General features: G+C 45.1%; 1 protein-coding gene across 1 annotated transcript in view; it reads left to right on the top strand.

Annotated features, from left to right (window-relative positions):
• The first annotated feature begins 2,442 nt into the window (after positions 1–2,442).
• Positions 2,443–25,425, top strand: part of LOC311149251 (desmoplakin-B-like) — a 42,429-nt gene continuing 19,446 nt past the window's right edge. The window contains exons 1-9 of the mRNA XM_084186354.1: positions 2,443–2,757; positions 8,149–8,242; positions 14,936–15,069; positions 15,446–15,596; positions 21,928–22,053; positions 22,342–22,401; positions 22,617–22,784; positions 23,296–23,400; positions 23,622–23,843. Of these exons, the coding sequence (XP_084042480.1) occupies positions 2,564–2,757; positions 8,149–8,242; positions 14,936–15,069; positions 15,446–15,596; positions 21,928–22,053; positions 22,342–22,401; positions 22,617–22,784; positions 23,296–23,400; positions 23,622–23,843 (1,254 nt within the window). The 5' untranslated portion in view covers positions 2,443–2,563. The remainder of the gene's footprint in view (positions 2,758–8,148; positions 8,243–14,935; positions 15,070–15,445; positions 15,597–21,927; positions 22,054–22,341; positions 22,402–22,616; positions 22,785–23,295; positions 23,401–23,621; positions 23,844–25,425) is intronic.

Raw genomic sequence — 25,425 nt, forward strand, 5'->3', positions numbered from 1 at the left:
CTTTGTCAGTGGGCAAACGTACAAAATCAGCAGGGGATCAAATACTTTTTTCCCCCACTATATGTCGCTCTGCATTTCCATGTCAACAAGCATAGGGGTCATAACCCCGGTCTCCAGCTTGGTGCAATAGGCCTAGCTCACACACAGAGGAGCAACATTCTGCAGTTACATGTTTGAGCTAATGTAAGACACACAGTCTTGCAATAAATGAATCATGCACACACACGCATTGTACCCTGACAATCAATCGTCATAAACACTCATATATGCAAGCAAGCACACACGCATACACACACCTACACACACAGAAAGAGCTGTGAGACTCCTCAGAGCCTGCTGAGTTCGTAGGGGTAGAGTCGTTCTGGTCAATGTCAGGTACAGAGATCAAGGCTGTTCAGTCTGTGTACAGTTTGCGAGATAGGCTACCCCACATGGTAAACAACGCATTACTGCAACATTATATTCAGAATAATGACATTTGAGACCAAGACACATTACTATTAACCTTTTAGAAGAGCTCATGCCTAGTGCTGAAGATTGAATGTCTTCATATTATCTTCATATTATCTTTAAAGGGGCAATCAGCAGTTGCTACATCCATTTTTGGACTTGTAAATTAATGATAATTACCAATTGATTCTTGAAGATTATAACTTAGAATTGCCTCATGAGTTTAGTTCAACTGTCTTACCCCATCAGAACCCAAAATATAAGCTTTTTTTACTCCCAACACTTTGTAAAAAATAAAATGCAAGCAGTCCTTGCATCCATAGCTCAGTCCCATCCCTCAGCTTTTTACTGAACCAGGGGTGGGGAAAACGCTTTGTTATTGTTTCTACTGCTGATTGCCGCTTTAAAGATACTGTAAGATGATAAGATGGAAATAGTTCTAACTCATTGTTTATTGTGCTGATTGACATCAGTAAGCTTGACTGGCAGGTTCTCTCTACCAGTAACAGAGTGCTGTCAAACTTGTTTTTCCTGTGGACGCCGCCAACTGTCTTGGGTGAGGGATAGAGTTTGTATATTGTTAGTGTCTAGGAATGTGTTATAGTGATAAAAGTATTTACCAAACTAGATAACACTTTACTTGACACCCAGTGTCATAACATGTTATGCCATGGTCATAACCATGTCATAATATGTCATAACAGCTGATATAACTTGTAATAACTTGTCATAACCTGTCATAATATGGTCATAACACTGTCATGACCCATATATTTACACCTGTTGTGACATATATTGCGTTACTTCATGGCTGGTTATGAAACCTACATAAGCTTGTCAAAACCCACATTTTATTCAAATAATTGTTTTCCCTGCCAAGAAGTTTCCTTTCGTTTCAAAGTTTGTTTCTTAAATACTTTGTCATAAAGTGTATTTTCTACAAGTTATTTAAAATATGATGGGGGAAAAAATTATTAATTAAACAACAACACTGTCAAGAAGCATTATGACCATCCTGTGTCACTTTACTTGGACTAAGGAAATACACTTTATGACACTGTGAAGAAGCATTATGACCATCATAATCATATAAGCCAGATAGGCCTATCAAATACATGCCCTTATATCAGTCATCAGTCATAAAGAGGTGGTGTTGTCCTGCTCCTGAAATCTGCTCCTACATTCATTCCAGTCATCAACAACAGAGCACTGAGGTAGGTTCATGTCTGAACTTCAATGTGTGCACAATTACAATGATACTTTAATATGGTAATAAAAAATATAAAAACAAACATAAACATACTGTTGACATGTAGGCTATGGTGTAATGGAATGTTTTGCCTTGTGTGGTAGGTTTTGTGGGTTACAAAATAAAGAAAAACCCTTGAATGAGTGGGTGTGTCCAAACTTTTGACTGGTAGTGTATGTGTCAAGACAGTGTTATGACTGTATTATTACAGGTTATGACAAGTTATGTCAGCAGTTATGACATAGTTATCACTGTGTCATAAGGTGTTATGATTCTGGGCATCAAGTTAAGTGTTACCAAAAACGATTATAATGAATACTGTAATGAATGCTATTGCAATGAATGTTGTAATTAATATCTCATTAGAGATTAACTGTCACAAGTGTGTGCAACATGCATAACTTTTTTTAAAGATTACCAATTTTGGATCGCCTTCAATATGTTTATTAGCCAGGGGGATTTATCTGAAAGTCTCTTACTGCATTCGTTCCATCAATAGTGATCTGTTGGAAAGAAACAGTAAAAATTTCAGTGTCAAGACTTCTTCAGCTTGATCTTCAACAACAGACTGACACACTGAGACATTAGCCTACCCTCCCACAGAAAACACAGGAACATAAGCACACACACGCACACCCCCCCCCCCCCCCCCCCAGGCAAGTAGGTTGATGAAGGTGTGGTCTGTCTTGTTTTGCCAAAACCGATACTTTTCCGTCTTGCAGATCCAGTCTGCGCTGCCTAGGGACAGACAGGTGTGAGAGGGACCACCAACTGCTTCACACAGCTTTTGCGCAATGCAGCCAGGATTACAACCTTGCCCACCATTTTTCTCCAGCTGAGTTTTATAACTTTTGGGTTCCGGAGATGAGTCTATACGGGTCCCAGAGGGGGCTTCATGTCAGCAGCAGTGCCGGGTCCAGGCCCGACCTGAGTGGGGGAACTGGACAGTATGCCCGGAGCGAAGTGCACGGTGGTAATGGATACGGACAGGAGTACATGGACGAAAATACTTACAGCTACTCAAAGACTTCCATGGGAGGTGGTGGGGGAGGACAGGGGTAAGAATGATGTTCTTTTTTCAAAAGGCCATTCATTGTGCTGTAGGCTACTGTGTTAAACAAATGCTTTCACTTGCCCGTATACATTTTAACTAGGCCACTGAAGATAAATGCAATGCACTATATAACTGTCATCTAACAATTTCCATCAATTTCATGATTTTTTTTTATGTCAAGGTCTTGATTTAGTCGGGGGGATAATTATAGGCCTGTGTCGTTGTCATATATAGCCTAAGCTATGGCAGGGGCAAATAGTATTATCTCGGTGTGTGCCGACCCAGTTAATAATTTATTAGGCAGCATTGAGAGGTCTTTGTTTCCAAGAATAACGACCTGCTGTCCTAAACTTTGACAACCCCAAAAAATTACAGAAAATGAACCACACAGCAAATTATCCAATGTTAAATCAACACTGACAGTTTTACATTTAACACTGGGCCATTGTATATGGTCCACACTTTTCAGTATTAAATTTAAACTGTGCTTAGAGCTGACACGTTACACTTTTTCAGTGTTAGGTAATGAACACTTTTAGGGTTATGCAATACCACCTCAAATAGTATTTTTAACACTAGGAAGTGAATGTAGTTTACACCAGTGGTGTTATGCAATTATTATTATTTTTAACAGAACTTAAACAACTTAATACAAATTACAGAACTTCATAAAAATATATATTTTTATGGGCGCATTCTGGACAGGACCCTCCCCCGAATCGTAGAGCCGGGACAGAGCGTCGGCCTTGGTGTTCTTAGAACCTGGGCGATAGGTCAGCGTGAAGTCAAACCTTGTGAAGAAAAAGGCCCACCTTGCTTGGCGCAGACTCAGCCTCCTCGCTGTCCGTATGTACTCCAGATTCCGATGGCTGTGAGAATTATGAAAGGTTCCTTGGCGCCCTCCAGCCAGTGTCTCCATTCCTCTAATGCCAACTTCATCGCCAGCAGCTCACGATCACAGACATCGTAATTCCTCTCTGCAGGAAACAGTTTCTTAGAGTAAAATGCACATGGGGACAACTTCTGTGGGTTACCCTGTCGTTGAGACAGAACTGCCCCTACGCCTACATCTGAAGCGTCCACACACAAAGGATGTCGTGGGATCTGGGTGTTTGAGCACTGAGGCGGAGGTGAAACGTTCTTTGAGTAGAAAGAAGGCCTCGTCGGCTGCTGGGTTCCACACCAACCTACGGGGCCCTTCTTTAAGGAGAGAGGTGAGAGGAGCGGCGACAGAGCTGAAGTTCCTGATGAAGCGGCGGTAGAGGTTGGCAAACCCCAAAAACCGTTGTAACCCCTTTAAGGTGGTTGGAACTGGCCATGACCTGACTGCATCTACCTTCTTGTCGTCCATCTTCACACCCTGTGGACTGATTTAGTAGCCTAAGAAGGACACTGTCCTCTGGTGAAATTGGCACTTCTCATCCTTGACGAACAGGTGGTTGGCGAGAAGGCGTTCCAGGACTGCTCGAACGTGAATGTGATCCTCCAAGGTAGCCGAGTAGATCAGGATGTCATCGATATACACGACCACCTGGCGGCCGAGCATGTCCCTGAACACCTCGTTAACGAATGCCTGGAACACTGATGGAGCATTGGCTAAGCCATATGGCATTACCAAGTACTCGTGGTGACCAGACATCATGCTAAATGCCGTCTTTCACTCATCCCTCTCCCGGATGCGGATGAGATTGTATGCACTCCGCAGGTCCAGTTTGGTAAAGAACCAGGACCCGCGGAGCTGCTCGATGGCACCAATGGGAGAGGGTACCAATACTTTGAGGTGATTTCGTTGAGTCCTCTGTAGTCAATGCAGGGAGGAAAAATAGAGAGAGCATTGAAGTAGGAAGCCACGGCATTTTGATGGTGTACCGTCATATTTATCGGGGTGGAATAAATGGGCATCGCTTACCTGAGCGGGTTGCTGAATGGGCTGATGTGCTGGCTCGACTGGTTGTAGAGGATCCTCCACTGGATGAAGACAATGCCTCCTGGGTGTGTTTGAGACGTTACACACTGCGAAGAACCTCCATAACCGATCCCAGTTGTGCCAGCTGGTCATGGTGTTGACGTAGAAGATAACCCTGTTCATCGACCGTCTGAGAGATATTCGAATTTCCTGCTGCTTCCATGGTTTGAGTCGGTATTCTGTAACAATGATGCTGTGAGTCGAGAAGTAGGTGAAACGTTTAATAAAACAACAAACGAGACAGTGTAACAGTGACGATATAGCATAAACACAGGAACAATATCGACTGAGGACTAAACGTAAGAGAGGGACAATAGGAGGGACATATAAAGGGGAGGTAATGAGGAAGGTAATGGAGTCCAGGTGTGAATCATAATGATCTGCAGGTGCGCGTAATGATGGATGCCATGTGTGCGTAATGATAAATCCCAGGACTGGTGGTTAGTATTCCGGAAATGTCGCATGCCGGAGGGGATGAGCAAGAGTAGATGTGACAGTTTAACATGATTTTGGAATGACTACCTCATCTCTGTACCCCACACCTACAATTATCTGTAAGGTCCCTCAGTCGAGCAGTGAATTTCAAACACAGATTCAACCACAAAAACCAGGGAGGTTTTCCAATGCCTCGCAAAGAAGGGCACCTATTGGTAGATGTAATTTTTTTTAAAGCAGACATTGAATATCCCTTTGAGCATGGTGAAGTTATTAATTACACTTTGAATGGTGTATTAATACACCCAGTCCCTACAAAGATACAGGTGTCCTTCCTAACTCAGTTGCCGGAGAGGAAGGAAACCGCTCAGGGATTTCACCACGAGGCCAATTCTGACTTTAAAACAGTTACAGATTTTAATGGCTGTGAAAGGAGAAAACTGAGGATGGATCAACAACATTGTAGTTACTCCACAATACTAACCTAAATGACAGAGTGAAAAGAAGGAAGTCTGTACAGAATATTTTTTTTCCAAAACATGCATCCTGTTTGCAATAAGGCACTAAAGCAAAAGTGCAAAAGATGTGACAAAGAAATTAACTTTAGTCCTGAATACAAAGCGTTATGTTGGGAGCAAATCCAATACAACACATCACTAAATACCACTCTTCATATTTTCAAGCATGGTGGTGGCTGCATCATGTTATGGGTATGCTTGTCATCAGTAAGGACTAGGGAGTTTTTTTTAGGATAAAAATAAACAGAATAGAGCTAAGCACAGGCAAAATCCTGGAGGAAAACCTGGTTGTCTGCTTTCCAACAGACACTGGGAGACAAATTCACCTTTCAGAAGGACAATTACCTAAAGCACAAGGTCAAATATACACTGGAGTTGCTTACCAAGACAACACTGAATGTTCCTGAGTGGCCTAGATACAGTTTTGACTTAAATCTGCTTGCAAATCTATGGCAAGACCTGAAAATGTCTGTCTAGCAATGATCAACTTGACAGAGCTTGAATAATTTTACAAATAATAATGTGCAAATATTGTACAATCCAGGTGTGCAAAGCTCTTAGAGAAAGACTCACAGCTGTAATCGCTGCCAGGTAATTCTAACATGTATTGACTCAGGGGTGTGAATGCTTATGTAAATTTGATATTTCTGTACTTCATTTTCAATAAATTAGCAAACATTTTTTTTAAACACGTTTTCACTTTGTCATTATGGGGTATTGTGTGTAGATGGGTGAGACAAAAATATATTTAATCAATTTTGAATTCAGGCTGTAACACAACAAAATGTGGAATAAGTCATGGGGTATGAATACTTTCTGAAGACACTGTAGGTCTGTATCTCTTGACAAGGTTGCTTGTGTTGGATTAAGGACATTTCAATAATATTTACAAGTCTTTAATGCGACATGCTCTTATGTAAGCATTTACAAAGACTTCAGAACTGGCAGCAGACATGCTCAAACTTCAATTAACATAACCATAGAGCACTTAAACTGGTACAACTCTTCCACTCACAGGTGGCCATAAACAATGAATTGAAAGCCACGCCCCCACCAAGCCACGGCTCCAATATCATTTCCCAGTGTGTCTTGCCTTTTCGAGAGAATTGTAGAGTTACCACCCATGACTGTATTTGTTAGTGACAGAGACATGGTTGTTGAATTTGTACATTTTAAGTCCTGTGGACTGACTTTTCACCCTTGAGAGAAATATACATGTCATATAATGTTAGAACTAATGCATAAATATTGCACGTCAAATTGGCTAGCAAGCTAATAACAGATCACAGCAATATGGCTAGTTAATGGGCTATGATCATAAAAAACATGCAGTTACTTGCTGTATAGCTCTAAAGATAGAGCTAAATGTGGAATAATCAGTAATGTGTTTCTGACTATGCTCTTCAAGAGGTGATGATAATAAAACCAAGTAGTTGTCAATGGTTTTAGCGGACCTAGGTGGTCGTCTCCTTGCTATAGTATAGAGGTCATGGTTACAGTTGAATATGTCTGCCTTTACACAGGCACCCCAATTCTGATATTTTATTCCACTAATTGGTCTTTTTTGACAATCACATCAGATCTTTTCACATCTTTTTCAAGGCTGATCTGATTGGTCAAAAGACCAATTAGTGAAATAAAGATCAGAATTGGGCTGCCTGTGTAAAGGCAGACATATTCAACTGTAACCATGACCTCTATACTATAGCAAGGAGACGACCACCTAGGCAGCCTCTGTGTTGTTGTGTTGCAAATGGCACAGGAGAAATGTGACACTTATCTTGACTCACATTTCCCCTTTGCCTATCCCTGCACTCATGCTCCATTCAACTAGGGCAACAACAACAACATTTTAGTCAGCATCATCATCATTATCCCCAGCATCCTCAGATAACTAAAGACTTGCTAATTGCTGCACTAAGATAATAACTCATTACAGTAAACCTTTGGGATCATTGATGTACATAGCAGAAAATGTAATTGATGATGATGGGGATAATGATGATGATGCTGACTAAAATGTTGTTTGATGATGAAGATGATTATGATAATGATGAGGATAATGATGTTTATATTATTTATGATGTTGACAGATATACTGATAACAATGATGATATTCATGAAACTACTTTAAATGCGAAGATAAAAAGTAACAGTTAACAATGTTTTTGTTTTAAAAACACTTAAAAACTCAATGCAGGGGACAAGTATCTGAGAATGCAACAGAAACGGCTATATTTTAAATGCGTCTACCTCTGACTTAAACGGCTCCAGGCTAACCCCTGTTACATGCAGGCCCTAGGCCTCAGGTAGCCTATAACGCAACCCAACCACACAACTTGTTTGCAAAATCTTCTTTGATAGATTTGGTGGAAGCCTGTTGAATGTGAACTCTTCATGGCCTGGTACCCTAACATTGACCTGTTGGATTACAGTAAGATGTTGATTATAACCCTCCCCTCCATGTCTCCTACAGACAGTTCCCCCTCAGTGGCCTCCACCAGAAGGCCTACATCCTTCAGGGCCAGTGTCAGGACTATCTGAGGAAAGCAGAACACTACCTACAGGCTGTAAGTCACTACCTACCATAGATATATCACAACAGTGTTCTATTTAATTCTGTACTGCCTTTATGTCCTGTCTGCTTTGAGATACTGGCTTTGGTCATGATGTTAGTCTAAATAAAGTTAGTCTCATGTCTGGCAACAGTACATGTAATCCAGTGGAGGCTCCTCAGAGGAGGAAGGGGAGGACCATCCTCCTCAATGAATTTCATAAAATAAAATAGTGAAACATTAAAAAAGTGGTCCTTTTTAGATAACACTATACTAAATATAATCACGTCACCAAATAATTGATTAAAACACACTGTTTTGCAATGAAGGTCTACAGTAGCCTCAACAGCACTCTGTAGGTTAGCACCATGGTGTAGCCGTAGGACAGCTAGCTTCCGTCCTCCTCTGGGTACATTGACTTCAATACAAAACCTAGGAAGCTCATGGTTCTCACCCCCTTCCATAGGCTTACACAGTAATTATGACAATTTCCGGAGGACGTCCTCCAGCCTATCAGAGCTCTTGCAGCATGAACTGAATATGTCCACCCAATCAAAGGATCAGAGAATGAATCTAGTACTGGAAGCATAAGCTACAGCTAGCTAGCACTGCAGTGTGTAAAATGTGGTGAGTAGTTGACTCAAAGAGAGTGAAAGACAATAGTTGAACAGTTTTTAACAAATTAATTTCTTCCAAAATTAAGGAGAAGCAAGAGAGAAATAGAGAGATTTTTTTATTTCACTTTCAGTTTCAAATACTTAGCTAGCAAATGCAGATAGCTAGTTTAGCCTACTGAAACAACCTGCTCAAACAGAGCCATAGCTAGCTGGCTATGGCTTTCCAACACAACACTGGAATTCTTCCAAGTCAAGGTAAGCTTATGGTATTACTAATTTATTGCCACGGGGCCCGGCGGTGTAACTGCTTACTGAAGGTACACTGTAACGTTACTGGATGATTGTAGCAGGTTTACTAACACGTTAGTTCTAATAGCTATGCTGACTATGACTTTACTTTAGCTAATATGGTGACAACGATGTAGGCTTGATGTAGCGGTTTGGCTTAGAAAGGTTTTTTCACCTGGTCACATGCAGCTGATGTGTTGTGCATTGAAGTCCACAAGCGAAGGGAAGAGGTGAGAGGAGGAGAGCGCATAGATGCAAGAAGGAATACAACATGTGTTTAAGTGTGATCAGGGGTGTATTCATTCCGCCGATTCTGTTGAAAAACGTTTCTTAAACGGAAGCAAATGGAACAAAAAGGGGATAAACATACCTGAATTTGTCCAATAGAAACTCTTGTTTGCAACTGTTGGACTAATAATTACACCCTTATTATACCCATATCTGTCACTTCAAATTTGTCTCTCGACCTGTGTGCACCTACATAGGCTAGGTTGTAGCAACCTCATGATGGGTATAGGGAAAATGTCAGTATCATGTAGTAGCCTAAACCTGTCGCTGTTACTGGGCGAATGGAATATGAATGAGTCATCCAATATGCTGTAATAGAAATAAGGCCATGCTCATGAAAAAACAATCGTCCTCCCTCCTCTTAAGCGGCACTGACTGCCACTGATGTAATCAGACACTCTGACTAAGACATGTACTGTACCTGTAGACTGTGAGGTATGAAAGCTGAGATTACTATACTAATCTTTCTGCCTCGCCTGGTTCACCAACTACTTCTCAGATAGAGTTCAATGTGTCAAATCGGAGGGCCTGTTGTCTGGACCTATGGCAGTCTCTATGGGGGTGCCACAGGGTTCAATTCTTGGGCCGACTCTTTTCTCTGTGTATATCAATGACGTCGCTCTTGCTGCTGGTGACTCTCAGATCCACCTCTACGCAGACGACACCATTTTGTATACATCTGGCCCTTCATTGGACACTGTGTTAACAAACCTCCAAACGAGCTTCAATTCCATACAACACTCCTTCAGTAGCCTCCAACTGCTCTTAAACACTAGTAAAACTAAATGCATGCTCTTCAACCGAACGCTGCTTGCACCCGCCCACCCGACTAGAATCACTACTCTCGACGGGTCTGACCTAGAGTATGTGGACAACTACAAATATCTAGGTGTCTGGTTAGACTGTAAACTCTCCTTCCAGACTCACATTAAGAATCTCCAATCCAAAGTTAAATCTAGAATCGGTTTCCTATTTCGCAACAAAGCCTCCTTCACTCATGCTGCCAAACATGCCCTCGTAAAACTGACTATCCTACCGATCCTTGACTTCGGCGATGTCATTTACAATATAGCCTCCAACACTCTACTCAGCAAATTGGATGTTGTCTATCACAGTGCCATCCGTTTTGTCTCCAAAGCCCCATATAATACCCACCACTGTGACCTGTACGCTCTTGTTGGCTGGTCCTCACTACATATTCGTCGCCAAACCCACTGGCTCCAGGCCATCTATAAATCACTGCTAGGCAAATCCCCGCCTTATCTTAGCTCATTGGTCACCATAGCAACACCCACCCGTAGTCTGCGCTCCAGCGGGTATATCTCACTGGTCATCCCCAAAGCCAACACCTCCTTTGGCCGCAATTCCTTCCAGTTCTCTGCTGCCAATGACTGGAACAAATTGCAAAAATCTCTGAAGCTGGAGACACTTATCTCCCTCACTAACTTTAAGCATCAGTTGTCAGAGCACCTTACCGATCACTGCACCTGTACACAGCCCATCTGAAATTAGCCCGCCCAACTACCTCATCCCTATATTGTTATTTATTTTGCTCATTTGTACCCCAGTATCTCTATTTGCACATCATCTCTTGCACATCTATCATTCCAGTGTTAATACTAATTGTAATTATTTTGCACTATAGCCTATTTTATTGCCTTACCTCCATAACTTGCTAAATTTGCACACTGTATATTATATGTATGTCACGCCCTGGCTCTGGGGACACTGTTATGTTGAGCCAGGGTGTGTATTCTATGTTTGTATTTCTATGTTGGCCTGAGTGACTCCCAATCAGAGGCAACGAGTGTCAGCTGGTTGTCTCTGATTGGGAGCCATATTTAACTGTCTGTCTTTCACTTTGTGTTTGTGGTTTCTTGTTCGTGTTGGTTTGTGTTTAAACCATAGACGTCACGTTTTTCGTTTGTTGTTTTGATCGTGTGATCATTAAATAAATATAAATATGTTCACCTGCAACGCTGCGCCTTGGTCTCTCCCTGACGTTCGTGACAGAAGAAACCACCAAAACTGGACCAAGCAGCGTGTCCAGGAGCCATTGCCTGGGGAATCGCTTGCAGATCTCCGTGGCAACCTCGACTGGGTCCAGCCTTGTAAAGAGCAGAGTGGATGGACTTGGGAACAGTGGAGGAAGAGTTTCGACTGGGTCAAGCCTAATGAAGAGCAGAATGGCTGGAGTTGGAGACAGAGGAGCGAGAGTTGGGCGAGAACGGTAGAGGCCTGGCCCACGGGGAGGAGAGACCCCCAGAAAATTTTTAGGGGGGGGCTCACGACGTCGGGGCAGCAGGAGGCCGCGATAGAGCGGTCCAGCGGGTTGGCAGAGGAGGCCGCCAGGTTACGGGGGCCACTGGTCGAAGAGGGGATGGAAGGTGGAGAGGCACGGCGAGAGGTACTGGGGTGTGTTACCAGTCCGGTCCGGCCCGTTCCAGATCCCGGTGTAGGGCCAGTGGTGTGTGTCCTCAGTACGGTCCGGTCTGTTCCTGCTCCCCGCACCAAGTCTGTGGTGCGTTTCGTCAGCCCTGTCCGGCCCGTTCCTGCTCTCCGCACCAAGTCTGTGGTGCGCGTCGCCAGCCCAGTCCGGCCCATTCCTGCTCCCCGCACCAAGTCTGTGGTGCGTCTCGTCAGCCCGGCTCGGCCCGTTCCTGCTCCCCGCTCCAAGTCAGTGGTGCGCTTCGTCAGCCCGGCTCGGCCCATTCCTGCTCCCCGCACCAAGTCTGTGGTGCGTTTCGTCAGCCCAGCTCGGCCCATTCCTGCTCCCCGCACCAAGTCTGTGGTGCGCGTCGCCAGCCCGGTCCGGCCCATTCCTGCTCCCCGCACCAAGTCTGTGGTGCGTTTCGTCAGCCCTGTCCGGCCCGCTCCTGCTCCCCACACCAAGCCAGTGGTGTGCGTCGTCAGTCCAGCACGGCCCGTGCCTGTTCCCCACACCAAGCCAGTGGTGTGCGTCGTCGGTCCGGCACGGCCCGTGCCTGTTCCACTGGTGCCTGGTCCGGCACCGGTCAGATGCGTTACGCCGGAGCTAGAGCAATCCGCTCCATCAGTGTGCAGTCCAGCTCCGGCCAGCGGGGCCAGACCGGACCAGGGGTACTTTGGGGGGTTGGAGAGGGAGTGGGGTTCAGGCCCGGAGCCGGATCCGCCGCCAAGGCGGAGTTCCCACCCGGTCCCTCCCCTGTGGTATTTAGTTGGCGCGGTCGGAGTCCGCGCCTTTAGGGGGGGGTACTGTCACGCCCTGGCTCTGGGGACACTGTTATGTTGAGCCAGGGTGTGTATTCTATGTTTGTATTTCTATGTTGGCCTGAGTGACTCCCAATCAGAGGCAACGAGTGTCAGCTGGTTGTCTCTGATTGGGAGCCATATTTAACTGTCTGTCTTTCACTTTGTGTTTGTGGTTTCTTGTTCGTGTTGGTTTGTGTTTAAACCATAGACGTCACGTTTTTCGTTTGTTGTTTTGATCGTGTGATCATTAAATAAATATAAATATGTTCACCTGCAACGCTGCGCCTTGGTCTCTCCCTGACGTTCGTGACAATGTATTTCTGTTGTATTTTTGACTTTGTTTTGTTTTACCCCATATGTAACTCTGTGTTGTTGTTTTTATCGCACTGCTTTGCTTTATCTTGGCCAGGTCGCAGTTGTAAATGAGAACTTGTTCTCAACTGGTTTACCTGGTTAAATAAAGGTGAAATAAAAATAAATAAATAAAATCCTGCAACCAAGCACCCCTGACTTGCTTTAGTGGAATTGTGGTGTGTTAGTACAAGTAGGCCTATGAATGTAATCATCAGAAGAACATGACTGTGAGGTTTCTTAAAGGGAAACTGCAAGATTTTTAACGTAGGCAATTACCTAGTTACCCAGAATCAGATGAACTCATGGATATAATGTTCATGTCTCTACGTGCAGTATGAAGGAAGTCAGAGGTAGTTTTGCGAGCTAAAGCTAACTAGTGTTAGCACAATGACTGGAAGTCTACCGGTACAGAAAGTATGCCAAAGTCTTGCACTATCCCTTTAAATGTCAGGTCTATTATATTATTATAATGAGATGATCCATAACAGGTCACTAGACTGGACACACTCACTCTGATGATGAGTCTTCACACCTGTGTGTCTGTGGCTGGCTGAGGCATTTGTGAAATATGCTATGTCAGGTGTAACTCCACCCTTTTACTTAATGTTCGCAAAAGATCTTAAAACAGCTTTAAATACTTTCAGCCTGTCAAGCCAAGTCTTATCAGAATCATGTATTTTTTTAAATAAATAATCATAACCAGTGAGATGACATGCCTCATCTGCCTCTGCCATGTTTGACATGTTCAGCATGTTCATACAGGTATGGTGATTTGGTCATGCATTAAGTCAAAATTCAAAAGCCACTCGCACATCTGAGCTATCTTTTTCGCAGGTGCATGGTAACAGTTTAATAAGATGAGAAAAAGAAGAAACCCGCACACTGCTCTTGATAGTATCAAGCTTTACGTATCGACCTCAAGGCCTTCGTCAGAGCTTTTGTGAGTTTTTTTTTTATTAGCACCCTTATGTAGACATAGCTCCACCTACATCCGTTCAATGCATCGAATGGGGTTGGAGTCGAGGGAAAATAAGTAAGTGTTACCAAATATAACAATGTGCATTTCATAAATATTTGAATAAAGTGTGTACATAAAATGTATTAAACACGTCTGTAAAACCACAATTAGGACATCGATCCATCAAGCAAGTTTTCACAAGTCATTGGGTACAGCGCAAGAAAAACATGTGGCATAGAGAAAGTTAAGATATCAGACAGGGGAGGGTATATAAATAATACTCTGAGCAAAAGAGAATGTTTCTGGATTTTCACCCTCCAGACATTATTTCCTAAAGGCCTTAATGATGAAATGCCTATGTATGTTATGCTGTAAATGTGAACATGAATTAATGCCACCATTTCAGATTACTCGGACATTTGTTCCTGCGCTGTACCCAATGATGAATGAAAACTTGCTTGATGGGTCGATGTCCTCATTGTGGTTTTACAGACATGTTTAATACGTTTTATGTACACACTTTATTAGAATATTTATGAAATGCATATTGTTATATTTGGTCACGCATTAAGTGAAAATAAGAAGAGCATCTGAGGGTGTGTCACAGTCAGCAGTAAACCCAGGGATTGTCTTTAAACACACACAAACAATGAAAACAAACCCAGGGAAAGTGTTCATTTGGCCGTGACCTGTCACAGAATGTACTCTTTAACTATTAAAGTACACTATTGTGCAAACAGTCAATTAGCCTACAGATAGAAGTTATCTGGACAGAAAGGTTATGCATTCCATCCTTATGATCTATACATTATGGTCCTGTCTTTAACTGGATCTTGAACTGAGAGATTCACCTGACTGAATATAGTCTACCGTATTCTCGTTTGAGAAGCCCAGAACATCAAGTTGAGGCTAGACTGGACATAATGTACAAAGCCATAATGTGTGTCTGACATTTCCCTGTGTGTCCTGCAGGGCGGCGACTCTGGGCGCAGCACAGTGGAGGCAGATCACTACATGGCCATGGCCAGAGTGTCCATAGAGCAGCTGAAGGCATGTGCTCTGGACCTGAGACAGATGGGACAACCCAATGACAGCGTGGTCCGAAGGTTAGATACACTAAGAGATGAACACTACTACTGCATACAGATAAACCAATATCCCTCTCCTTGTGTCTCTCTCTATTCCCCTTTCTTCTCACTGTTTGAGGTCAGATACACAAAGAGATCACTAATATTACTCTGCACAATATACCTTCCTTTTACTTCTCTCTCTTTCCCTTTTTCCTCTACACTGTTAGGGTTACACAGGTGTTTATTTCTTTATTTTATTATTTATTTACCCTTTATTTTACTAGGTAAATTGACTGAGAACAAATTATATTTTACAGCAACGACCAGGGGAAGAGTTACAGAAATAGTTTAACAGCTCCTCTCCTCTCCCTCTCCTCTCCCTCTCCTCTCCCCCTTCTCTCCCCCTCCATAGTGTGGAGATGTGTAGGGACCAGTTGAAGGGAGTCCACATGGCCATAAACGGGACCATGCAGAGGCGGAGCCAGGGGAGCAGAGGGAGTGGCACCTGGGAGGAAGCTGGGAGGAGCTTCAACGAGGCCATGGCCTGGATTGGACAGCAGAAGGTACGGAGAACCACACCCTACAACACAGATGTGTAATGCTTGTGTAGGAAGGCATATGCTATAGGATTGCATAATATTATTGCTACCATCTGTTCCCCTTCAGAAGATATCATAATAACTGCATGCATTCAGATGTGTAATGCCTGTGTAGGAAGGCGTATGATACATATGAGTTCCATAGGATTGCATAGGATTACACAACATAGGATACTGTACATGGACATAAACATATAACATGTTGAACATACCGGTAGATATATTTTTAGTTGTGAGCCAAAAATGGTTCTGACAACTTGTTGCAAAACACCCCCAGTTCTTATAGTTTTAAAGTCATCATTGTGAAACACTTGACCCTTTGACACTTTTGGGAATTCTCTCCGTTCTCCCATACATACAGTACCAGTCAAAAGTTTGGACACACCTACTCATTCAAGGGTTTTTCTTTATTTTTACTATTTTCTACATTGTAGAATAATAGTGAAGACATCAAAACTATGAAATAACCCATATGAAATCATGTAGTAACCAAAAACGTGTTAAAGAAATCAAAATATATTTTATATTTGAGATTCTTCAAATAGCCACCCTTTGCCTTGATGACAGCTTTGCACACTCTTGGCATTCTCTCAAACAGCTTCACCTGGAATGCTTTTCAAACAGTCTTGAAGGAGTTCCCAAATATGCTGAGCACTTATTGGCTGCTTTTCCTTCACTCTTTGGTCTGACTCATCCCAAACCATCTCAATTGGGTTGAGGTCGGGTGATTGTGGAGGACAGGTCATCTGATGCAGCACTCCATCACTCTCCTTCTTGTTCAAATAGCCCTTACACAGCCTGGAGGTGTGTTGGGTCATTGTCCTGTTGAAAAACAAATGATAGTCCCACTAAGCCCAAACCAGATGGGATGGCGTATCACTGCAGAATGCTGTGGTAGCCATGCTGGTTAAGTGTGCCTTGAATTCTAAATAAATCCCAGACAATGTCACCAGCAAAGCACCCCCACACCATAACACCTCCTCCACCATGCTTTACGGTGTGAAATACACATGCAGAGATCATCCTTTCACCCACACAGCGTCTCACAAAGCCACGGTGGATGGAACCAAATATCTCCAATTTGGACTCCAGACCAAAGGACAAATGTCCACCGGTCTAATGTCCATTGCTCATGTTTCTTGGCCCAAGCAAGTCTCTTCTTGTTATTGGTGTCCTTTAGTAGTGGTTTCTTTGCAGCAATTCGACCATGAAGGCCTGATTCACGCAGTCTCCTCTGAACAGTTGATGTTGATATGTGTCTGTTACTTGAACTCTGTGAAGCATTTATTTGGGCTACAATTTCTGAGGCTGGTAACTCTAATGAACTTATCCTCTGCAGAAGAGGTAACTCTGGGTCTTCCTTTCCTGTGGCGGTCCTCATGAGAGCCAGTTTCATCATAGCGCTTGATGGTTTTTGCGACTGCACTTGAAGAAACTTTCAAAGTTCTTGAAATGTTCAGTTTTGACTGACCTTCATGTCTTAAAGTAATGATGGACTGTTGTTTCTCTTTGCTTATTTGAGCTGTTCTTGCCATAATATTGACTTGGTCTTTTACCAAATAGGGCTATCTTCTGTATACCCCCTTTACCTTGTCACAACACAACTGATTGGCTCAAACGCATTAAGAAGGAAATAAATTCCACAAATTAACAAGGCACACCTGTTAATTACATTTTAGTCATTTAGCAGACGCTCTTATCCAGAGCGACTTACAGTTAGTGAATACATATTTTTTTATACTGGCCCCCCGTGGGAATCGAACCCACAACCCTGGCGTTGCAAACACCATGCTCTATCAACTGAGCTACATCCCTGCCGGCCATTCCCTCCCCTACCCTGGACGACGCTGGGCCAATTGTGCGCCGCCCATGAGTCTCCCGGTCACGGCTGGCTGCGACAGAGCCTGGATTTGAACCAGGATCTCTAGTGGCACAGTTAGCACTGCGATGCAGTGCCTTAGACCACTGCGCCACTCAGGAGACAGTTGAAATGCATTCTAGCTTATTCTAGACTAGCTTATGAAGCTGGTTGAGAGAATGCCAAGAGAGTCCAAAGCTGTCATCAAGGCAAAGGGTGGCTATTTGATGAATCTCAAATATAAAATATATTCTGATTTGTTTAACACTTTTGTGGTTACTACATGATTCCATATGTGTTATTTCATAGTTTTGATGTCTTCACTATTATTCTACAATGTAAAAAATAGCACAAATAAAGAAAAACCCTTGAATGAGTAGGCATTCAAGGGTTTTCTTTATTTTACAATTTTTTACTTTGTAGAATCATTTTACAAGTTTCTTCAAATGCAGTCGCAAAAACCATCCAGCGCTATGATGAAACTGGCTCTCATGAGGACCGCCACAGGAAGGGAAGAGTCAGAGTTACCTCTGTTGCAGAGGATAAGTTCATTAGAGTTACCAGCCTCAGAAATTGCAGCCCAAATAAATGCTTCACAGAGTTCAAGTAACAGACACATCTCAACATCAACTGTTCAGAGGAGACTGTGTGAATCAGGCCTTCATGGTCGAATTGCTGAAAAGAAACCACTACTAAAGGTCACCAATAAGAAGAAGAGACTTGCTTGGGCCAAGGAACATTAGACTGGTGGAAATCTGTCCCCTGGTCTGATGAGTCCAAATTGGAGATTTTTTGTTCCAACCGGCGTGTCTTTGTGAGACGCGGTGTGGGTGAACGGATGATCTCTGCATGTGTAGTTCCCACCGTAAAGCATGGAGGAGGAGGTGTTATGGTGTGGGGGTGCTTTGCTGGTGACACTGTCTGTGATTTATTTAGACACACTTTACCAGCGTGGCTACCACAGCATTCTGCAGCGATACGCCATCTGGTTTGGGCTTAGTGGGACTATCATTTGTTTTTCAACAGGACAATGACCAAACACAGCTCCAGGCTGTGTAAGGGCTATTTGAGCAAGAAGGAGAGCATGGAGTGCTGCATCAGATGACCTGGCCTCCACAATCACCCGACCTCAACCCAATTGAGATGGTTTGGGATGAGTCGGATGGCAGAGTGAAGGAAAAGCAGCCAACAAGTGCTCAGCATATGTGGGAACTCCTTCAAGACTGTTGGAAAAGCATTCCAGGTGAAGGTGTTTGAGAGAATGCCAAGAGTGTGCAAAGCTGTCATCAAGGCAAAGGGTGGCTGTTTGAAGAATCTCAAATATAAAATATATTTTGATTTATTTAACACTTTTTTTGTTACTACATGATTTCACATGTGTTATTTCATAGTTTTGATGTCTTCATTATTATTCTATAATGTAAAAAATAAAGAAAAACCCTTGAATGAGTAGGTGTGTCCAAACTTTTGACTGGTACTGTACATTAACTGGTTAGTCCTGAAGGGCAGGTGTGTGTCTGAGAGGTTAGTGCAGATAACACGCTGACACTCAAACTTCATTTAGATCTGAAAACACCGGAAATGGCACACACACACACAAACACACGCAGTACTGTAATTGTCTTAAAATAACCTTAGCCCTCCTACTGCAATGTACAGTTATCACAACCACATGTGATGTACGTCATCCCTGCTACTGAATACATTTACATTACATTTTACATTTACGTCATTTAGCAGACGCTCTTATCCAGAGCGACTTACAAATTGGTGCATTCACCTTACAGCCAGTGGGATAACCACTTTACAATATGTTTGTTTTTATTTTATTTTTTTGCGGGGGTGGGGTGGGGTAAGGGGGGGGTAGAAGGATTACTTTATCCTATCCCAGGTATTCCTTAAAGAGGTGGGGTTTCAAGTATCTCCGGAAGGTGGTGAGTGACTCCGCTGTCCTGGCGTCGTGAGGGAGCGTGTTCCACCATTGGGGTGCCAGAGCAGCGAACAGTTTTGACTGGGCTGAGCGGGAACTGTGCTTCCGCAGAGGTAGGGGGGCCAGCAGGCCAGAGGTGGATGAACGCAATGTCCTCGTTTGGGTGTAGGGACTGATCAGAGCCTGAAGGTACGGAGGTGCCGTTCTCCTCACAGCTCCGTAGGCAAGCACCATGGTCTTGTAGCAGATGCGAGCTTCAACTGGAAGCCAGTGGAGTGTGCGGAGGAGCGGGGTGACGTGAGTGAACTTGGGAAGGTTGAACATCAGACGGGCTGCAGCGTTGTGGATGAGTTGTAGGGGTTTAATGGCACAGGCAGGGAGCCCAGCCAACAGCGAGTTGCAGTAATCCAGACGGGAGATGACAAGTGCCTGGATTAGGACCTGTGCCGCTTCCTGTGTAAGGCAGGGTCGTACTCTCCGAATGTTGTAGAGCATGAACCTACAGGATCGGGTCACCGCCTTGATGTTAGCGGAGAAAGACAGGGTGTTGTCCAGGGTCACGCCAAGGCTCTTCGCACTCTGGGAGGAGGACACAACGGAGTTGTCAACCGTGATGGCGAGATCATGGAACGGGCAGTCCTTCCCGGGGAGGAAGAGCAGCTCCGTCTTGCCGAGGTTCAGCTTGAGGTGGTGATCCGTCATCCACACTGATATGTCTGCCAGACATGCAGAGATGCGATTCGCCACCTGGTTATCAGAAGGGGGAAAGGAGAAGATTAGTTGTGTGTCATCTGCGTAGCAATGATAGGAGAGGCCATGTGAGGATATGACAGAGCCAAGTGACTTGGTGTATAGCGAGAATAGGAGAGGGCCTAAAACTGAGCCCTGGGGGACGCCAGTGGTGAGAGCACGTGGTGCGGAGACAGATTCTCGCCACGCCACTTGGTAGGAGCGACCGGTCAGGTAGGACGCAATCCAAGAGTGAGCCGCGCCGGAGATGCCCAGCTCGGAGAGGGTGGAGAGGAGGATCTGATGGTTCACAGTATCAAAGGCAGCAGACAGGTCTAGAAGGACAAGAGCAGAGGAGAGAGAGTTAGCTTTAGCAGTGCGGAGAGCCTCCGTGACACAGAGAAGAGCAGTCTCAGTTCAATGACCAGTCTTGAAACCTGACTGGTTTGGATCAAGAAGGTCATTCTGAGAGAGATAGCAAGAGAGTTGGCTAAAGACGGCACGCTCAAGAGTTTTGGAGAGAAAAGAAAGAAGGGATACTGGTTTGTAGTTGTTGACATCAGAGGGATCGAGTGTTGGTTTTTTGAGAAGGGGTGCAACTCTCGCTCTCTTGAAGACGGAAGGGACATAGCGGTCAAGGATGAGTTGATGAGCGAGGTGAGGTAAGGGAGAAGGTCACCGGAGATGGTCTGGAGAAGAGAGGAGGGGATAGGGTCAAGCGGGCAGGTTGTTGGGCGGCCGGCCGTCACAAGTCGCAAGATTTTATCTGGAGAGAGAGGGGAGAAAGAAGTCAAAGCATAGGGTAGGGCAGTGTGAGCAGGACCAGCAGTGTCATTTGACTTAACAAACGAGGATTGGATGTCGTCAACCTTCTTTTCAAAATGGTTGACGAAGTCATCCACAGAGAGGGAGGAGGGGGGGTGGGGGGAGGAGGATTCAGCAGGGAGGAGAAGGTGGCAAAGAGCTTCCTAGGGTTAGAGGCAGATGCTTGGAATTTAGAGTGGTAGAAAGTGGCTTTAGCAGCAGAAACAGATGAAGGAAATGTAGAGAGGAGGGAGTAAAAAGATGCCAGGTCCGCAGGGAGTCTAGTTTTCCTCCATTTCCGCTCGGCTGCTCGGAATACCTTGAATGAGTGGAATACCTTCCACTGCCAGCTTTTCACAAACTGTAGAACGAACAGAAAGGATAGAGCAGGTTGTGTTGGCGGTTATACCTGCTTTGTCACTTGTACAGACATGCAGAAGAAATGCTAGAGGCTGGACGTAGTGTAACTGTATGTCAAGCATTGTACCAAGTTGAAAGCATTCTTCTCCACAGAGTCCATCTGCCACTGACAGACATCAATCTCATTTAGGAGGAGTGGAGACTAGAGAAAGACAAAAACACACTGCACACACACATATACACACACACACACACACACACACACACTCATATTATGCACCCCCCTCTGCACAAACCAAGGTGAAGGCTAGGCTATGTTCTGGACTTAGTGGCTCAGACTCCCTGTCTATTGGTGAATTCCTGACATACCATATTTACTTCTTGGTTGGTTTTTAGTGTTAAGCTTACAGAGGGTAAGCATTTACCATACTTCACACTACTCTATTACCACCTAGTGGCAATGTTGTAGCATGTGAGACTTTTCCCTATGGTTGAGCTGTGTGTTGGGGTTGAGATGTGTATTTGTGTAATGGTTGAGGTGTGTGTTGTGCTTGTGAGGTTACAGTGTGTTTGAGATGTAGTTAGAATGTGATCGTAATGTGTTTGTATTCCAGCGTCTGATAGAGACCTCTCCGTGGGGAGATGACGCTGCATCCATTGAGCAGCAGCTGATAAGCCACAGCAAGTTCCACAGCTCGATACAGAGAAGCCCCGAGGTAGACAAGGCCAACGTTGAACTGGTGGGTATGCACACACACACACACACACACACACACACACACACACACACACACACACACACACACACACACACACACACACACACACACACACACACACACACATACACACACACACACACACACACACACACACACACACACACACACACACACCTGTCACGAACACAGACACAGTTACTTTCACACTGTCTCTCATACTAATTCTATTTCTGGGAGTGTGTTTGTGTGTAATTCCGACTGAGTGTGTGTAATTCTCTCTCAGTGTTTGTTTGTTCTTCCCTACAGATTAAGAAAGGAGACAAGGCCAACCAGTACGCTCTGGATCAGGAATGGGACATGCTGCAGGTGACAGAGAACTCTGGGGAAAACACACACACACACACCCCTGCATTACTCTATAATACGGTTGTTGTACCATATATTATCTTTCTGTAGGTTTGTGTTGTATTGAACATGTTTGTTTCCATTTGTCTGTCTATGTTAGTCATGCCACAATGGATTTGTAACTATTGATTGTACCTAACTATTAAAGAGTCTTACTATGTTTTCTGCTCTGTCAGAAAATGTCTCATGGTCGTAGCAACCAGCTGAGGGAGATGCAGCAGATCATTGAGGCGATCAGTAGAGAGATCATGTGGGTGAACGAGAGAGAGGAGGAGGAGCTGGTGTTTGACTGGGGGCACAAGAACATAGACCTCTACATCCCCAAGAAGCAGGAGAGCTACTCTGTAAGGACTGCGTCAAGGGTTAAAGGTCAAGGGTCTGAGGGGTACTGTCACAGTGGGAGAGGGAGAGGCTAATTGATGATTCCCATAGAGACCATACAGGATCTGCGTCCAAAATGGCACCCTATTACCTATAAAGTGCACTACTTTTGACCAGGGCTCTGGTCAAAAGTAATGCACTATGTAGGTAATATATTGGGTGACACTTGGGACGCAGACTAGCTGTAATTGTTCCTCATCATTCCTGATGATTGGTAATGTTTGGTGATCTCTAGTCCCGTGACTGGCACATCTAGTGTATTATGTATCTGCAAATCATTATGTGTTGTTAATCTGTTTTGCATTATGTACCCTAGGAAAGTATCATGCCAATTGCCTAACCATTGAGATTTGTGCAATGAAACCACAGATCATTCTTCCAGTCCCAATGGGTCCCCAGGGCCTAACAGTGATTCTGTCTCTCCAGTTCTGCCCTAACTGTGTTGTCTGTAAACTGTGTTGTTTTCTCTGTCAGAAACTGATGAGTGCCCTGGAGGAGAAGGATAAGGACCTGAATAAACTGAAGCTGAAAGTGGACAGCCTTTTGAAGAACCCCCACCCTGCCTCTGACAAGATCGAGGTTAGGAGATGTCTGTATAGAAGAATATCTATTTGATTATTTGGATCCCCATTAGCTGTTACAGTCGCAAAACCTACTCTTCCTGGGGCCCATGATATCTAGCAATGTCTAGCTATCTAATTAGCTGTGATGGTTATCTTGATATGAGTTCTCATCTTCCTTTCCATCCCCCTTTTATTCATTCTTGAATCCCTCTATCCTTCTTTTTTAATTTCTTCCAGGCCTACATGGACACTCTGCAGACCCAGTGGAGCTGGCTCCTCCAGATCACCAAGTGTATCCATGTCCACCTGAAGGAGAATGCTGCCTACAGCGACTTCATCAAGGAGGCCAATGAGATGTACAGTAAGCTGCAGAAGGCGCATGAGAACATCCGTAAGAAGTTCACCAGTGACAGAAACACGCCCCTTGAAAACCTGCTGGAACTACTCAAAGGCCTGGAGGTAAGACATGTACATGTTTGAAGGCACCACAGATATACTGTACAAGGTTATATCTCAAACACCCAATTCCCTATATAGTGCACTACTTTTGACTGTACACTCTTGGAAAAAAGGGTTCTACATGGAACAAAAGGGTTCTTCCTGGAACAAAAGGGTTCTTGTCACGATCGTTTACGGACGAGAAGGACCAAGGCGCAGCGTGATATGCATTCATATTTATTTCACGAATAAACACACGACAAAACAACAAACGAAACGTGAAGTCCAAGGTAACACACAAACATACCTTACACGGAACAACATCCCACAACTGACTGGTGCCAAAAGGCTGCCTAAGTATGGTCCCCAATCAGAGACAACGAGCTACAGCTAACTCTGATTGGGAACCACCCTGGCCAACATAGATCTAAACGATCTAGAAACTAAACATAGAAATAAACACGAAATATACACACCCTGACTCAACAAATAACCGTCCCCTGAGTCAGGGCGTGACAGTACCCCCCCCCCCCCCCCCCAAATGTGCGGACTCCGACTGCGCCACATAAACCTAACAGGGTAGGGGCCGGGTGGGCATTCCGCCTCGGAGGCGGATCCGGCTCCGGGTGTAACCACCACTTACTCTCCACCTCCCCGTTGCGCCCCTGGTCTGGTCTGGACCTTGGCGCGCTGCTTCCTCTCTCCTTCCTCCCACGAAGTACCACGCCCTGTCTGGACCCTGGTGTGGGAGACCCCGAACCTGGAGAGGGGCTGACGTCTGGGTCTGGACTGGAACCGCTGACTGGAGCTGGACCAGACGACGGTGGATCGAACTGCTCTGGCTCCGGGGTGGAGCCGCTGACCGGAACTGGATCAGGCACCGGTGGAGCGGACTGCTCTGGCTCTGGAGTGGAGCCGCTGACCGGAGCTGGACTGGACCCCGGTGGAGCGGATTGCTCTGGCTCCAGAGTGGAGCAGCTGACCGGTGCCGGACCAGGCACCGGTGGAACAGGCACGGGCCGTGCCGGACTGGACACACGCACCACTGGCTTGGTGCGGGGAGCAGGAACGGGCCAGACTGGGCTGACGACGCGCACCCCTGGCTTGGTGCGGGGAGCAGGAACGGGCCGTACCGGACTGGCGACGCGCACCACTGGCCTGGTGCGGGGAGCAGGAACGGGCCGGACTGGGCTGACGACGCGCACCACTGGCTTGGTGCGGGGAGCAGGAACGTGCCGTACCGGACTGGCGACGCGCACCACTGGCCTGGTGCGGGGAGCAGGGACAGGCCGGGCCGGGCTGGCGACGCGCACCACTGGCTGGGTGCGAGGGACAGGAACAGGCCGGACCGGGCTGGCGATGCGCACCACTGGCTTGATGCGAGGAGCAGGAACGGGCCGAACCATACTGGGAACACCCACCACTGGCTTAGTGCGGGAATCAGGAACGGGCCGGACCGGACTGGCGACACGCACCACTCGATTGGTGCGAGGAGCGGGACTGGGTTCCTTCATTAACCCCCGCTCCTTCTGCTGCCTAACCAGCTCCTCTCGCCGTGCCTCTACACTTTCCTTCTGCTCCCTCTGCACCAATGACCCCCTTA

Source organism: Coregonus lavaretus, assembly GCF_964263955.1.
Source record: "Coregonus lavaretus genome assembly, chromosome: 21".
NCBI classification, from domain to species: Eukaryota; Metazoa; Chordata; class Actinopteri; order Salmoniformes; family Salmonidae; genus Coregonus; species Coregonus lavaretus.